Below are 18,737 nucleotides of genomic sequence, written 5' to 3' on the forward strand. Positions count from 1 at the left end.
GAAAAATATTTTTAAAAAGTAGTAAAGATGAGGAAGAAGAAATAATTTCTTTTAAATACATTTACATATTTGTCATTATAGAGACAAAGTTCAAACTATATATTCATGAAAGTTTAATTAATTATATCATTTTATATTGGCATCTCAATGTGTTGTTTCAACCAAATTAAATACTTTTATAAACAACTAGGTATAGTTTACTAATGCAAACAGAACAGTTTATCAAAACATTGATTCCAGTTTTAAAAACATTTTTGTTGTCAATATAAAAACAATCAATTATTGTTTACTCTAACTGTGAATAGGTAATATACATGTAATTATGAAATTTGTACCAATGTTTTTTTTCATATCATTTTTTTCTGGTAGAGTTATAAACTGTTTGACTTTTATACTGTAAACAACTAGCCATCTTTATGCCATGGCAAATACACAGATTAGCGTAGACTTCCTTTAAAATGGTAGGGGTAGATACTACTTAGTTCAAGACGGATTCAAGTGTTCAGTGAGGACAAGGCGAAATGATAAATGTTATTGGAGATTTGTTGATCGCCAATGTTCAGCGACATTGACAACTGTGAACAACATCCCTGTGAATTTTACGAACAATCATAACCATCCTGGAGATACCATTGGTCTTGCTGCTTTTGTCTTCCTAAACAACGTGAAGAAGAGATGCCGTGAGCAGACTGAGCCAATGCCCTCTGTGTTTGATGAGGAACTTGGAAATCTTTACGACAAGGATTTTGATGCTGATGTTGAGGATATGATTCAGAAGATTCCAACTTTCAACAGTTGTAAATCCTCCTTATACCGAAGCCGGTCGAAGGTCATGCCTAAGCTTCCAGCAACGCAGGGAGATATAGATCTACAAGGAAGATGGAAGGAGACATCATCCGGGAGCCGCTTCCTTCTGTGTGATGATACCAACGCCATAGGAGAGAGAATCATAGTGTTTGGGACAGACAACAACCTCCAAAGATTAGCTGAATCATCGACAACTTTTGTATTTGTAAAAATGATAAATTATAATTAACTGTCAATATTTTCATTGAGATTCACAAAAATATTTATCTTGAGTGACCCACAAAGATTCACACTAATATAATAATAGCTCTAAAATATAAGACTAGAATAATGCTACAGGTAAGTTTTTACCTGAGAAACGGCTATTTTCCAAAACAGTACCTGTAATTAGTACCTATTGTTCTCCACCTGTAACAACATTACCTGTGCCCTATACTAAAATAGGATATGTTGTCTGAGTGGGAAGACACCCTTCTATGATATCACGACTCAGAGAACAAACACAACAACTAACGCTAAATAAACCTCCACTAGGCCTTGTCTACAGTTCCAGCATTTATCTGTCTCTGGTATGATTTCGCCGAGACCAGAAGGACATTTTATATGGTGATTTTAATGGTTAACAGTTCAGTTTAGATCTGCCCTAAATCATGGTCACAAGCATGTATTGTTCCTGTTTTTAAGAAAGGCTGTATTAACGACACTAATAATTATCGTGGTATATTACTTGTAAGCTGTTTTGGTAAATTATTTACATCAATCTTGAATAATAGAATTATGACATGGGAAAAAGAAAATTGTATAACAGATGCTCAGTTTGGGTTTAGAAAAGGCAGTTCAACCATTGACGCCATATTTGTTTTACAAACTTTAATTAACAAAAAATTGCGTAAAAAAGAGAGACTTTACTGTTGCTTGATTGATTTTAAAAAAGCATTTGATTTTGTTAATAGAGGGAAACTGTGGAGTAAATTAATACACCAAGGTATTCGTGGAAAATTTTTAAAGATATTATCATCTTTGTATGAAAATGTCAAATCCTGTGTAAAATTTGAGGGTCAATTAAGCCATTGTTTCCCTAATTATACCGGTCTCTTACAAGGGGAAATATTGTCACCTGTGTTGTTTTCTTTGTATGTGAATGATTTTGAAATTAACTTTACTAATAATAATTGTCCAAGTATTGAATTACAGATGCTTAACCTTTTCTTGCTAATGTATGCTGATGATATGGTTTTTTTTGCTGATAGTCCTGATGCATTACAAAACATGTTAGATTCTTTACAAAGTTACTCTAGAAAATGGGATCTGGAAGTCAACGTTGATAAAACGAAAGTCATGGTTTTTAGAAACGGGGGAAATATAAGAAATAATGAAGTGTGGAAATATAATAATGAGAGCATAGAAATTGTTGACTATTTCAAATATTTGGGAATGTTTTTTAATTACAATGGTAAATTTTATAAAACCCAAAAGCATTTAGCAGACCAAGGAAGAAAGGCCTTATTTTCAATATCAGCCTCTTTAAAGAACCATTGTTTGAATCTGGAAACCCAGTGCTCTGTCTTTGATACTTATATCAGCAGCATCTTAAGCTATGGTGCAGAAATATGGGGGTTTCACAAAGCTCCTGATGTAGAGAGAGTCCATTTGAATTTCTGCAAAAAAGTTCTTAAAGTCTGTAAATCTACATCCAATGATTTAGTTTATTGTGAATTGGGTAGATTACCATTAATTGTTACAAGAAAGTTAAAAGTATTCAAGTATTGGTTGAAGTTGACGAAATCGGATAATTTGATATTAAAAACTTGTTATGTTGAATGTGTCAACAAGAATGATCCGTGGATTTGTAATATTAAGAATGAGTTAACTGCCCTAGGTCTTGGTTATATTTTTGAATCGAATCTACCATTTGTTAACTCTTTTAAAATTATTGAACAGAGACTGAAAGATGTTACTAAGCAAAATATGTTGGCAAAGATAGCAGCTTCTTCAAAAGGTAGACTATATCAATACCTTATAGACAGTCATTGTATTCAGTTTTATCTCCGTAAATCTATTGAATCTAAATACAAATGTATGATAACTAAATTTAGAACGTCGTCTCATAAATTGAATATTGAAATGGGTAGACACAATAATATCATTCGCAGAAATAGGAACTGTAGCAAGTGTAATTTGGGAGACGTCGAGGACGATTTTCATTTCATTTTTGTATGCCCTTTTTATATTGATTTAAGGTTAAAATATATAAAGAAGTATTATCATAAGAGTCCCTCTGTTTACAAACTTGTCCAACTATTATCTGTAAATAACGTCAAAGAGTTGTCAAATCTAGGTAAATATTTGTATCTAGCCACTAAGCGACGTAATTAATTAATTACAGCTACATGTATTTATAACTTTTGTGCTTCTGTATTATGCTGTATTGTATGCTTATAGTCACTCTCCTATAACATATACATGTACAATATATCATGTTTAGTCTGTACCTATAAGTCTTAAGACTTTTGGTGAATAAAAGAAAGAAAAAAAAAGAAAAAAAGAAAAGAAAAAGATCATGTATACAGCTATTTATATATGTATGTTATGTGTTCAGCTCTCCCGATATGTCAGCGTGTGTGTGAGGGATGGTGTGTGAGGTGGTGTGTGTGAGCGTGAGCTACATGCATGTATTATATATTATTATATATTTATATGTAAATGTATTACATTTGTGCCTATGAGCCGTAAGGCTCCTGGCTAATAAAGAATCTGAATCTGAAATCCTGCATTTATCTGTCTCTGGTATGATTTCGCCGAGACCAGAAGGACATTTTATATGGTGATTTTAATGGTTAACAGTTCCTGCATTTATCTGTCGCTGGTATGATTTCGCCGAGACCAGGAGGACATTTTATATGGTGATTTTAATGGTTAACAGTTCCTGCATTTATCTGTCTCTGGTATAAATTCGCAGAGACCAGAAGGACATTTTATATGGTGATTTTAATGGTTAACAGTTCCTGCATTTATCTGTCTCTGGTATGATTTCGCCGAGACCAGCAGGACATTTTATATGGTGATTTTAATGGTTAGCAATTTTTAGGAGTGAGATGCACTATAACGATACGTATGGCATGTTATAATTTATTCATGGAGTAAGGGATGGTTTTTTAGACATCTTATAAGATGTACTTAATGAGATGTTATGTTTATGTTACGGGTTTAAATTCCTCACAACATACACCCAGGGTCTTAAATATAAACAGATTACATGTCTCTGCTTATAACCCTAGGTTTTACAGCTGATTGTCACAGAAACTGAGGCGTGGCTCCTGTGATGCAAAACATCGATATGAAAGCATAAAAATAAAAAAATATCGAAATAATATTTCTCGAGGAAAACAAATCTGTTAAAATAATAACAACACCTACAGAATTAACATTGAAAAACAAACATGAAATCTTATCTAAGGGAAACAAATAGGATATCTTTAATTTATTAGATAAATCTATTGATAACCACATAATGATAACTTAGATATGTCTAAATCCGTGTGTTCACATACCAATGGATAAGAGCTATACGGATGTTAGAAGAAAACACCTTAACTCAGATAAAGAAGACGAGGAATTGGCTGTGTGCCTAAGGCATGGACCACCGGAAAAGTAAAACCAACATACAATAACAAAGGTGACCGAAAAGTCTCGGTAACGATCGAGTGGCTACAACAGTCTCTTGTATTTATTTACAGCTTTATTTAATTCTAGATTAAACAAATTCTCAAGAAGAATCGACTTACTTTAGAGACTATTCTACAATGTATAATATTTACATATTTTTTAAAAGTAAAAAGCCATTCTGTTCTTTTATTGATTTTTAAAAAGTGTATTATTCAGATGGGGATATGGAAGAAAACATTTAATTTCATAATTGATTTTCATGTAAATACTTAAACATGTGCAAAATTCAGCAATGGTTCACACGTCAGTAAAACGGGAGAAAGTCTCAAGTCTCTCCCCACTTTTGTTTTCAATCGATTTGAATGATTCGCAGATCTTTGAATGTGACTGAAATAGATACTTTATACATTACCCATTTTACATAAAAAAAACCCAACTTTACTATGTGTAAAAAAAGTCCCCACCGCCCACCCACGCACGTACACACACGTGATGCAATGAACACACCACAATGTAAACGATCAACATTCAACAGTCCCTCCGCCTTCCTCTGTACTATTATGATATATGATGTAAGGGAAACAACTCATATGACTTTAAACACTAATTAGTTTGAAACAGCATGACCGTTAATATCAATGTAGGAAGAGCGAAGTTTTTTTATAAACAATTAGTGGTATCAAATTCTCTCTGATCACCAGATACTGGCCAAGCAGTTTATCATTATCACAACATACGGCCAACCACTGCTGAGGCTTGGACATTCAGTCTAACCAAATAGTTAGATTGATAGAGAGATAAAGTGTGAACATAAAGGGTAATTTCACTTACTGCAGGGTGTAGATCACCTGTCCCTCTGTTGTCCCAGCTTGGCGATCGAGTGAAAATAACAAAAATGAAAAGTCGTTTCATCTTTATTCTCTATTCATCGTAGCATAAAAATAAGAAATTTGTTCTGCAGAAAGGAGAAAAAGTGCAGTTTCGCTTAGATGATTTCATTAATTTCCCACAATGATGAAGAGTTACAGAAACAGAGGAATATATAACACAAATTCGAACAATATTGAAAGAAAGTAACTTATAAAGAGACATACACACAGATATGCGCGGACAAACGCACACATACACACAACAATTTGTTTAGCGATAAACAATTATATATAAATCACCCTTCAATAACACATTAGCACATCATTTGCGTATTCGTCTCATGTCAAGAGTTAAATATTCATTTCACAACATTAGACACATAACGATATAATACAGATATTCTTTCGCTTGACATGCAATGATTTATGTATCAACATAAAAACGCGAAAACGCGGTGTAAAAAGTCACAAAACTATCATAGACAATGCTATGTATGACTAAATTGCAACTGTGTTGTCGGATTTTAGTAATACTGATAATTAAGTTAATTCTAAAATCTCCAGTTCATATCTATTCCACCAAGAAGAACACGAAGTAAACGATAATTAAACATTGCGGTGATTAAGATAAAATATATCTTTTACCGCGCTAAGTACACATCACAGCTGATCACTTAATATTTGTGTGTGTGAACATCTTTGTACATATAACCACAGCAGAGACATGATAGCTTATGATCATGAAATATATTTTCTTTAATTGGTACTTGTTTTCTATATAAAATGACATCACAATGAACATTGAGTTTCTTTTTTTATAATGAAAACAACCATTTTAGATTTAGTGGGGAAAATATAAATTTCCATTTCTAACTGTATAAATAGAGAGTAGATACTGTGAACTATTAACATTATTGTGACAAGACAAATGTCATGCGTGGGTTTTTACACGCGAGGATGGAACTGCTGACCATTTCCCGCTGAATTCGACTTAATCTGTAAGTCATTAATAAAGACTACATACAGACACGCGGATAAAGATCTACCTTGTAAGGTTCCTCGTCTCATAATCACCTTTTCTGACTTCAAACCATGAAGCACATCATCACTGATTTATCGATAATACCGTTGTTTTATAATATTCTATATTTCCCCTTTAATACCCGTATTGTACAGTTAGTAAAATAGACCTTCTTGCTATACAGAGCTGGAAGCTTTATCACTATGTAGAAAAACAACACACACATCAGATCCATTCTCTAGGTTATGGATGACACTTTCTTGTAGATTAAGAAGTACATAAGCTGAACGGTTCCTTTGCGATATGCTGATTGATGTCTGTTTGGGAATGTACATGGCTTAGGTGGGACGAGTGTCTCAAAAATCTTTAAAAACACAGAAATTAGTGTGATACCCCTAAACCTATTTGGGTCGTCTTTTGGCTTACGATTACTTTTATACAGAGTAATTATCGTGCCAAGTTTCCAAGCCTTTTTGAGCATATTCATACTTAACAATCAGATTGAACAAGTAAGTAATATGTCTAGCTATTAAATTGTAACATTATTTAATACGTTCACACACAAGACCGTTCGGACCAATACTTGTCCTTGAATCCTACTAAAAAGTCTTCATCGAACAGTTCGTTAGGTCATTACAAAAAAAAATACTTAAATGATTATCCCATACCTTTACAACTCTTTCTGGATCAGTTTCTTCAAACTGACGTCTCATATATTCGTTAAAAACATTTCAAAGTTTTCTTCTAAAACTTTCTTGCATGACTTATAGCCATTAATATGGTCAATCATTGTACAGTTACCAGTGACAGGACAAAATGTGTATTCAGAACCTTTATAATCAGTTTGGACATTGACAGAGACTAAATCATTTCTCATTAAACATCTCAAACAAGGTTGGTCTTTCGCTTACAAGAAAGTATTACTAGGACCGCTAATTTGCTTATTTATATCACCAATGATGACGACCTTTCCTTTCTCCGAGTACACGGTAACACGTGATTCTAATATATCTAAGGTTTCTATAAATACATCTTGGTGCCTAGATGATGCTGGCATGTACGCGGAAAATACAAAATTGTAGTTACTATCCGATTCTTGAATTTCTGCACCAACAATTCGAGGACTACATGTATCTGTAACGAGCTCTTGCACGTTTAGACTTGTATAAAATACACACACTACCTGTGAAAGCACATTTATAGCTGAGTAAGTCTAACTCAGGAACAAGCTTTACTATACTTGAATAGCCGCAATGAGTGAAAGTTTCAAATAAAGACAGATTATATTCTCCTATCCAGTGTTATGGCAGGCTACATATATCAATATTGTGGTCCTTCAGACATTTTAGCGGGTATGACATACCCGCCATTACACACTCTGTGTTCCAGCACATCATCATGAGGGTTTTACGCATTTTGTTCACGCTCGTTGATGAAAACGTTGGGAAGCCACGGAGGGACGGACACGCCTGTCGGCCAGAAAGAAGGATGTTGTAGGGTGTTATAGTCGTCCGATCAACTAAATTCTTAATACTTGTGTCGAAGTCTTACGTTTCCGGCGTCTTCCGAAGCAGCGAAGAAATGTGACATTAACATTCGACTCCCGGAGATACTGGCGCATTCCACTTTCCGACGAAAGCTTCTTCTTTATACCATAAACTTAGTATTTCAGTATTCTCCTCTGTTTCTCCGCAGTGGAAAATTCGACGAAATCTGGTGTTGGATGTTCCGAAGACGACGACGGCGGAGGAGTAGATTTGCACATAGACGATGGGAAATGCACAGGTATAGATAACATTCTGCCAGTGGTATGCGTTACGTCGTTTACCTGTGAAGAGTCTTTGAGGATGGCGGAGTAATTTTTCGCTGGTGCGGATGTCTCGCCGGGCAGATTATGTGTCTTCATTGAAGGTTCTTCGTTTCCCAGTGAGTTGCCATGGAGTTGTAGGTTCTTCCCTGAAGTATACCAGGAGGAAGATTGGGCTGATGGAGAATGCGGACTTGTTAAAGCGGTTTCTTATCTCGGCCTGATCTCCTGAACATAATTACTTTTTCGTGTAGTGCTCAGGTCTTTGTTTAATTGTCGTTCTATGTCAGAGATCTGTTTGTCCGGTACTTTTTGTAAAGATTTCATGGTGTTATCCATCATATGAATGTCGCCCTCACACTACTCTGTTGTCTGTATAACATGTTTCAGTCTCTTTTTAAAACTTTCAGAACCGTTCGGTTGATCATCATCAAATATTTGATTATGTTACAGTGAGTGATTTCCACATATACATCTTTCATCGAAGACTTTCTGAAGCTCGCTTGTAAGCTTTATCTGTCTTGATTGTCCTGGTGCATATTCTTCATTTCTCATTTTTAAAAAGTTTATCTATGTAATATTTGTTTTTGTCTTGTTGCTTTTCTTTTCTGCACGCACTTCAGTTATTACTTTTCGTAAATTCTCCATTTGTGATACGAAGTTAGTGTGTTCAGTTTGAAGATCTAACAGTTCCGCAATAGCACTTTACAATGGATTCTGTGAGGGTCATTTCACCTTCTTCTTCAGACATCTGTTGTGATTTTATAACTTGGTCATATGCTTTCCTTGTGCGTTGAATTTTATCATGTCAATTTTCTGTATGTTCTCCTATAACAGTACGGAGCAGAGCGAAACAGTCTTTAGCAAGTTCAGTGTAGTACATCGCGGGTGGACCAGCCTCTCCCAAGGATATCCCTTCTTGATGAAGAAATCATCTCTGGCCTCAGGCCAGTTCGTAAAGTTTGTAGCGCAATTGTTCCAGATCAGGAACACTATTGTGTGTAAGTTCACGGATCCGATCAATAAGGAGGTCTCTATGGATATCAATAGCCATTTCCAGAGCCTCTAGATAGCCGAAATTTGTCTGGAAGGGTTGTTCGGTGATTCGATGTACAATGTTTCTACAAAATTAGATGGGAGAGTGTATGAAAAAATGATTCCTCTGCTTGTCTAGTGTGCTAACTGCACAGGGGATTCATCATCGTTGTGACAAATAGTGAAAATAATTGGGATATGCATCTCGATTGCTCAGGTAAAAATGCACCAATAAAATCAGGCAGAAAGGAAAAAGGTCAACCTAGTATTTTAACAAGAACGTCAAAATTTCACTGTTCCCTCTGTTATATTTTTTTAATAAATAATTTCTTCACAATAATCCGGATTATATCCATTTTGTATATTATCATGTACACAATTTAGTCACATGATGTAAAGATGGCAGCCAATATGAAATTGTTTGTTTATTTAGGGTTATGCACAGTGAATTTATTTTTCCTCGTGTCTGCTGATGTACCTATCGTTGTCAACACATGGCCGTTTACCAACGCCACAATAGGAGGTAGTTCAATGTTTGTTGACTCTCTGAATCGTCCTATCGTTTTACTTGCACGAGTACAAATTCGTGCAGGAGCGGTCCCGAGGAAGGGATACGTCTGATGTATCCCAAGCGTGTCGTATAAGAGACAGTCACTTAGGACCCAATTGTAGATCGGAGGTGTAAGCTTCTTTGAGTATCATTATAGGGGGCAACTATAAGTGCCCTCTGCAGCACCAGGAATTTCCTTCGTATCTTCTAACAAGATCGAAACATTGGAAAGACCAAACTGAAAGTAGCTTTGTTTCCATAGGCCTAGCAACGAAATAACCAAAGTAGATTTTCCCCTGGTCCTCCTGATACCCATCCTCATATCACCCTTGTTTTTTTTATTACTTAACCTTGTTCAAGACAAAAACAAAAAACAAAAACGTCATTACACAATTACAAAATGTGCTGATATTGAGCCAAATCAGTTAAAGAACAATAAATACAGTCGTTTTGATTTCAAAAGATGCAGTTTATATTAATATGAATCTGATCACAGGTTTGAAATTTCTCTTAAAACTATGAGATGTTTTCAGTGGAGCGACAATCAAGGTGTCAGGTCCAGGTGTCGGTTTTTAGCAGAGGTTTCCAAAATTATAAAAATCTTGTTTCAAGTATTTTCAAATGTGCTTTCTTTCAGTATTTCAAAGACTATTTTGAAGACTTTTCACAGTGTACATTCTCTGTTTGGGGATATAAAGAAATATATTTATGATGTAAAAGGCATATAAAATACTATAGATTAACTGTATTCATGTTTTAAATGATATATATCATCCTATTAACGAAACAAAGTTTTGACTTAATATTTATTGATTGTGGTGCGTGGCAATAAAATGCATTTTGGTGACATTTTAACTGGTTCAGTATTCTGTGTTCTCGAGCAGCATGGACACGTCTGTACACACAGAAGGGCAGCAGTGTCGATGCTGTGGTGGCTGGTTGTCAAGTGTGTCAAACCCAACGGTGTGATGGAACTGTTGGCTATGGTGGGGATCCAGACGAGGAAGGGGAGGTCACTCTGGACGCGATGATTATGAATGGGTAAAATTTACTGTTCATCATTAGATATAAATGGACATTTATGTACATGTTATCATAAAAAAGAACAAAACAAAAAGATGTTGACCATATCAATAAAAACAACTTCTTATTCTGATATCTATTAAAAATTATGGAAATTGAAATCTTTGAAAGCAATCTATATTCAAAGATGTTTATTTTGGCAGAGATACATTCACATAATCAGATGTTACAATGCATGTCAGTAATGAAGAAAATGCATGTTCATCTTAGTCACCTTTTGCATTTCAGTTCCTTAGATGGCTTGGCATAGAAAAATGTATGATTAGGAAGGGAAGAGCCAAATAGCAACAGCCATTATTATTCATTTTTCGGGGCAAACACTAATTTTGTATTATCTTTATATTCTATTGATTTGTAACTACTTGAGGGGTTAATCTTTGTATGTACATGCATGTAAGTTATACATCATATTTTCACTTCAAATCTGAATTGTTTATACTCTAGGAAGACGATGGATGTTGGAGCTGTGGGATGTATACGTCGTGTAAAGGATGCTATTGGCGTTGCAAGGGCAGTGATGGATCACACTGGGCATACACTGTTGGTAGGGGAGCTAGGTAAGTATACATCTATAAAGGATGCTATGGGCATGGTCAGTACAGTGATGGATCACACTGGACATACACTGTTGGCAGGGGGAGCTAGGTAAGTATACATCTATAAAGGATGCTATGGGCATGGCCAGGGCAGTGATGGATCACACTGGACTGTTGTTGTCAGAGCAAATTTAAATGTTTGATAGATTATAGATTATTAACAGTTCAAATATTGCTGGAGTGCTATCCTTGTTATGTAGGTATAAGTTTTTTATTTTGTAGTTTGAGATGTGATTCTTGGGATATTTAATTATAAGTTGATTTCAGGTCTGGTTTAAAATTATGTTGATATATTGAATTATAGATTAGGATTCTGATTTGAGGTCCATTGTATAAATATTGGAATTACTTATCTGGTGTGTGATATGTTTCCTTGTGTTATCTAGCTACAAAGTTTGCCGTCGAAATGGGATTCAAAGAGGAAAATCTTTCTACACCTCGATCAGATAAAATCTATCAGGACTGGAAAAATAATCATTGCCAGCCAAACTTTAGAAAGGTGGGTTGGTTTGTACATTGAAATGCTGGTGTGACAGTTAGTACACTTAAAAACTGGTGTGACAGATTGTACATTAAAATACTGGTGTGACCGTTTGTAGACTAAAAAACTGGTGTGATGTTAATTCATAAGATGTATTTATATATGCTGCTTTTTATTTCAACCTCTTTTTATTGCATAAATCAGCATTTTTGTGAAAGGACTGGTAGAGAGTTTATTTGGCTGGCATAAAAGTTGTCTTTGATGTATTTTATTGTACTCTTGCTATACAGAGGGCGTCAACTATTAAAGAATATTGGTAAAGTGCTTGTTCTTATCATCAACAAGCAGTCATACATTTGATTTATAACCTTTTTGAATTTTATAACTTGCTAATACTGGTCGGTTCTGCACTAGTATTTGAAAACTTTTTTATAGAGCACATGTTTCAAAATGTCATCACATTTTAACTAACAGTACTCATTTAAATTCACATTTCTATAGCTGTAATTGTTTTTTTATCTTCAGAATGTCACACCAGACCCAACACAGAACTGTGGCCCATACAGACCACTAAGGCAAGACATAAGTAACATCAAGAGAGACAACTCTCGTAAGAGATACAACGTGGAGAGGAGAAATCATGACACTATAGGAATGGTGGCTATTGATGCTGATGGACACGTTGCTGCAGGAACAAGCACCAATGGCTTAAATCATAAAATACCAGGGTAAATACTTACTTTGATAACAATTGTTAAAGGGTTAAGTTTGGTTTGAAGTAAAAATGCTCGAGGCCTTGATCAGAAGTACACAGTCATCAAATCCTGGTGTTCAAAATTTTATGATGGGGGAACATTCACAATTATGTTAAAGTTAAACAGCATACACATAGTACAAACTGTACTTAATTACATGTAACCCTAATACATAGTACAAACTACTTAATTACATTTAACCCTAATACATAGTACATAGTGTACTTAATTACATGTAACCCTAATACATATTACAAACTGTACTTAATTACATGTAACCCTAATACATAGCACAAACTACTTAATTACATGTAACCCTAATACATATTACAAACTGTACTTAATTACATGTAACCCTAATACTTAGTACAAACTATACTTAATTACATGTAACCCTAATACATAGTACATAGTGTACTTAATTACATGTAACCCTAATACATAGTACAAACTACTTAATTACATGTAACCCTAATACATAGTACAAACTACTTAATTACATGTAACCCTAATACAAAGTACAAACTGTACTTAATTACATGTAACCCTAATACATAGTACATAGTGTACTTAATTACATGTAACCCCAATACATAGTATAAACTACTTAATTACATGTAACCCAAATACATAGCACAAACTACTTAATTACATGTAAACCTAATACATAGCACCATCTTTGCTTAATTACATGTAACCCTAATACATAGCACAAACTGTACTTAATTACATGTAACCCTTATACTTAGTACAAACTACTTAATTACATGTAACCCTAATACATAGTACAAACTGTACTTAATTACATGTAACCCTAATACTTAGTACAAACTATACTTAATTACATGTAACCCTAATTCTTAGTACAAACTACTTAATTACCTGTAACCCTAATACATAGTACAAACTGTACTTAATTACATGTAACCATGTAACCCTAATACATAGTACAAACTGTACTTAATTACATGTAACCCTAATACATAGTACAAACTGTACTTAATTACATGTAACCCTAATACATAGTACAAACTGTACTTAATTACATGTAACCATGTAACCCTAATACATAGCATCAATAAATTTAAAAACCTCTTCCTCTGTTACCTATAACTATCATCATGATTGATCTGGACATAGCAGCTTGGTTTTATTGTTGTAGGAGAGTGGGAGACTCGCCAATCATGGGGGCAGGGGCGTACGCTCGCAATGGCGTGGGAGGAGCTGCATCAACTGGAGATGGTGATGTCATGATGAGATTTCTACCTGCGTAAGTTCTGGGGAAAGTGATGTTATGATGAGATTTCTACCCTGGTAAGTTCTGGGGACGGTGATGTTATGATAAGATTTCTACCCTGGTAAGTTCTGGGGACGGTGATGTTATGATGAGATTTCTACCCTGGTAAGTTCTGGGGACGGTGATGTTATGATGAGATTTCTACCCTGGTAAGTTCTGGGGACGGTGATGTTATGATGAGATTTCTACCCTGGTAAGTTCTGGGGACAGTGATGTTATGATGGTGTTTCTACCCTGGTAAGTTCTGGGGACAGTGATGTTATAATATTTCTACCCTGGTAAGTTCTGGGGACAGTGATGTTATGATGGTATTTCTACGCTGGTAAGTTCTGGGGACGGTGATGTTATGGTACGATTTCTACCCTGGTAAGTTCTGGGGACAGTGATGTTATGATGAGATTTCTACCCTGGTAAGTTCTGGGGACGGTGATGTTATGATGAGATTTCTACCCTGGTAAGTTCTGGGGACGGTGATGTTATGATAAGATTTCTACCCTGGTAAGTTCTGGGGACGGTGATGTTATGATGAGATTTCTACCCTGGTAAGTTCTGGGGACGGTGATGTTATGGTACGATTTCTACCCTGGTAAGTTCTGGGGACAGTGATGTTATGATGAGATTTCTACCCTGGTAAGTTCTGGGGACGGTGATGTTATGATAAGATTTCTACCCTGGTAAGTTCTGGGGACGGTGATGTTATGATGAGATTTCTACCCTGGTAAGTTCTGGGGACGGTGATGTTATGATGAGATTTCTACCCTGGTAAGTTTTGGAGACGGTGATGTTATGATAAGATTTCTACGCTGGTAAGTTCTGGGGACGGTGATGTTATGATGAAATTTCTACCTGCGTAAGTTCTGGGGACGGTGATGTTATGATGGTATTTCTACCCTGGTAAGTTCTAGGGACGGTGATGTTATGATGGTATTTCTACCCTGGTAAGTTCTGGGGACAGTGATGTTATGATGGTGTTTCTACCCTGGTAAGTTCTGGGGACAGTGATGTTATAATATTTCTACCCTGGTAAGTTCTGGGGACAGTGATGTTATGATGGTATTTCTACCCTGGTAAGTTCTGGGGACGGTGATGCTATGGTACGATTTCTACCCTGGTAAGTTCTGGGGACAGTGATGTTATGATGAGATTTCTACCCTGGTAAGTTCTGGGGACAGTGATGTTATGATGAGATTTCTACCCTGGTAAGTTCTGGGGACGGTGATGCTATGATGGCATTTCTACCCTGGTAAGTTCTGGGGACGGTGATGTTATGATGAGATTTCTACCCTGGTAAGTTCTGGGGACAGTGATGTTATGATGAGATTTCTACCCTGGTAAGTTCTGGGGACAGTGATGTTATGATGAGATTTCTACCCTGGTAAGTTCTGGGGACGGCGATGTTATGATGAGATTTCTACCCTGGTAAGTTCTGGGGACGGTGATGTTATGGTACGATTTCTACCCTGGTAAGTTCTGGGGACGGTGATGTTATGATGAGATTTCTACCCTGGTAAGTTCTGGGGACGGTGATGTTATGATAAGATTTCTACCCTGGTAAGTTCTGGGGACGGTGATGTTATGATGAGATTTCTACCCTGGTAAGTTCTGGGGACGGTGATGTTATGATGAGATTTCTACCCTGGTAAGTTTTGGAGACGGTGATGTTATGATAAGATTTCTACGCTGGTAAGTTCTGGGGACGGTGATGTTATGATGAAATTTCTACCTGCGTAAGTTCTGGGGACGGTGATGTTATGATGGTATTTCTACCCTGGTAAGTTCTAGGGACGGTGATGTTATGATGGTATTTCTACCCTGGTAAGTTCTGGGGACAGTGATGTTATGATGGTGTTTCTACCCTGGTAAGTTCTGGGGACAGTGATGTTATAATATTTCTACCCTGGTAAGTTCTGGGGACAGTGATGTTATGATGGTATTTCTACCCTGGTAAGTTCTGGGGACGGTGATGCTATGGTACGATTTCTACCCTGGTAAGTTCTGGGGACAGTGATGTTATGATGAGATTTCTACCCTGGTAAGTTCTGGGGACAGTGATGTTATGATGAGATTTCTACCCTGGTAAGTTCTGGGGACAGTGATGTTATGATGAGATTTCTACCCTGGTAAGTTCTGGGGACGGTGATGTTATGATGAGATTTCTACCCTGGTTAGTTCTGGGGACGGCGATGTTATGATGAGATTTCTACCCTGGTAAGTTCTGGGGACTGCGATGTTATGATGGTATTTCTACCCTGGTAAGTTCTGGGGACGGTGATGTTATGATGAGATTTCTACCCTGGTAAGTTCTGGGGACAGTGATGTTATGATGAGATTTCTACCCTGGTAAGTTCTGGGGACAGTGATGTTATGATGAGATTTCTACCCTGGTAAGTTCTGGGGACGGCGATGTTATGATGAGATTTCTACACTGGTAAGTTCTGGGGACAGTGATTGAATTACTATTCAGGTTGACCTGTTCAGTAATACAGAACTTTATCACTAATTTTTTCTGTTTGTGACAGATTCAATGCTGTTAACCTGATGTCGATGGGTGTAGACCCCAACACTGCTGCAGAGAAAGTTCTTATTCCTATCAAGGAGTTTTACCCTACATTTAGAGGTGCTGTCATTACAGTCAATAGTGATGGAATCGTTGGTGAGTGGGTGTTTGGTTTCTCTCAAAGACAATTTTTTTGGTTGATGAGTTCTATCAGGAGATGACGATTCAGAAAACAAAATGTTCCTGTGTATGTAGCCATAATTCCTCAGTTATAAATGAGAGTTGAAATTATTGACTTATATGTAGTTTTATAATAATAACATATAATTTTTGTTCATCGTACATCCACCTACAGATGTACCCCACCTCTCGTCATAAGTTGATTTGGTATTAATCACCCTTGTAATAAGATCATTTTATCTATAGGATCTGTATGTTATTGTACTTGATATTTTCCCTACAGGAACTGCCTGTCATTGTATTTGATCTTTTCTCCTACAGGACCTGCCTGTCATTGTATTTGATCTTCTCTCCTACAGGAACTGCCTGTCATTGTATTTGATCTTTTCTCCTACAGGACCTGCCTGTCATTGTATTTGATCTTCTCTCCTACAGGAGCTGCCTGTCATTGTATTTGATCTTTTCTCCTACAGAAACTGCCTGTCATTGTATTTGATATTTTTCCTACAGGAACTGCCTGTCATTGTATTTGATCTATTCTCCTACAGGAACTGCCTGTCATTGTACTTGATATTTTCTCCTACAGGAACTGCCTGTCATTGTACTTGATATTTTCTCCTACAGGACCTGCCATTCATGGTACTTGATATTTTTCCTACAGGAGCTGCCTGTCATTGTATTTGATCTTTTCTCCTACAGGACCTACCTGTCATTGTATTTGATCTTCTCTCCTACAGGAGCTGCCTGTCATTGTATTTGATCTTTTCTGCTACAGGAACTGCCTGTCATTGTACTTGATATTTTCTCCTACAGGACCTGCCATTCATGGTACTTGATCTTTTCTCCTACAGGACCTGCCTGTCATTGTATTTGATATTTTCTCCTACAGGACCTGCCATTCATGGTACTTGATATTTTTCCTACAGGAGCTGCCTGTCATTGTATTTGATCTTTTCTCCTACAGGACCTGCCTGTCATTGTATTTGATATTTTCTCCTACAGGAACTGCCTGTCATTGTATTTGATCTTCTCTCCTACAGGAGCTGCCTGTCATTGTATTTGATCTTTTCTCCTACAGGAACTGCCTGTCATTGTATTTGATCTTCTCTCCTACAGGAGCTGCCTGTCATTGTATTTGATCTTTTCTCCTACAGGAACTGCCTGTCATTGTATTTGATCTATTCTCCTACAGGAACTGCCTGTCATTGTATTTGATCTTTTCTCCTACAGGACCTGCCTGTCATTGTATTTGATCTTTTCTCCTACAGGAACTGCCTGTCATTGTATTTGATCTATTCTCCTACAGGAACTGCCTGTCATTGTATTTGATCTATTCTCCTACAGGAACTGCCTGTCATTGTATTTGCTATTTTTCCTACAGAAACTGCCTGTCATTGTATTTGATCTATTCTCCTACAGGAACTGCCTGTCATTGTATTTGATCTTTTCTCCTACAGGAACTGCCTGTCATTGTATTTGATCTTTTCTCCTACAGGAACTGCCTGTCATTGTATTTGATCTTTTCTCCTACAGGTGCTGCCTGTCATGGTTTTGCAGTTTTCCAGTTTTCTGTAGCTGACGTGGCATCACAAGGTGTTCATATTCATTACAAGAACTGTTCTAACTAATCTTTAACTGATGAAATTCCAAGAAAGTCCTCACGATGAAATTTCTTTGATGTTATGATGAATACTTTGATTGGTTCAATTTTTTTTTTGTGAGTATTAACTAACTTATTTGGTGTAGTTTTTAAAGACTGTGATACTAGGTTTACTGTTGATTATCTTTATATCAGTGTAAGAGGTTTGTGTTTGAGGAAGTTAGGGGTAAGGGAGGTTAGGGGTAAGGGAGATAAGGGGTATGGGAGGTTTGGTGTAGGGGAGGTTAGGGGTAGGGGAGATAAAGGGTATGGGAGGTTTGGTGTAGGGGAGGTTAGGGGTAGAGGAGATAAGGGGTATGGGAGGTTTGGTGTAGGGGAGGTTAGGGGTAGGGGAGATAAGGGGTATGGGAGGTTTGGTGTAGGGGAGGTTAGGGGTAGGGGAGAAAAAGGGTATGGGAGGTTTGGTGTAGGGGAGGTTAGGGGTAGGGGAGAT

General features: G+C 36.6%; 1 protein-coding gene across 1 annotated transcript in view; it reads left to right on the forward strand.

Annotated features, from left to right (window-relative positions):
- The window catches only part of LOC132545197 (N(4)-(Beta-N-acetylglucosaminyl)-L-asparaginase-like), a 33,157-nt gene extending 14,661 nt beyond the window's left edge, over positions 1-18,496 (forward strand). The window contains exons 2-12 of the mRNA XM_060208872.1: positions 564-1,012; positions 2,749-2,806; positions 8,059-8,171; positions 9,590-9,728; positions 10,640-10,796; positions 11,283-11,395; positions 11,821-11,933; positions 12,441-12,643; positions 13,833-13,940; positions 16,487-16,620; positions 18,178-18,496. Of these exons, the coding sequence (XP_060064855.1) occupies positions 564-1,012; positions 2,749-2,806; positions 8,059-8,171; positions 9,590-9,728; positions 10,640-10,796; positions 11,283-11,395; positions 11,821-11,933; positions 12,441-12,643; positions 13,833-13,940; positions 16,487-16,620; positions 18,178-18,272 (1,682 nt within the window). The 3' untranslated portion in view covers positions 18,273-18,496. The remainder of the gene's footprint in view (positions 1-563; positions 1,013-2,748; positions 2,807-8,058; positions 8,172-9,589; positions 9,729-10,639; positions 10,797-11,282; positions 11,396-11,820; positions 11,934-12,440; positions 12,644-13,832; positions 13,941-16,486; positions 16,621-18,177) is intronic.
- Positions 18,497-18,737: the final 241 nt, after the last annotated feature.

Source organism: Ylistrum balloti, unplaced genomic scaffold, assembly GCF_031769215.1.
Source record: "Ylistrum balloti isolate Yb309-2 unplaced genomic scaffold, AGI_CSIRO_Ybal_v1 Utg369830, whole genome shotgun sequence".
Classification (NCBI taxonomy): Eukaryota; Metazoa; Mollusca; class Bivalvia; order Pectinida; family Pectinidae; genus Ylistrum; species Ylistrum balloti.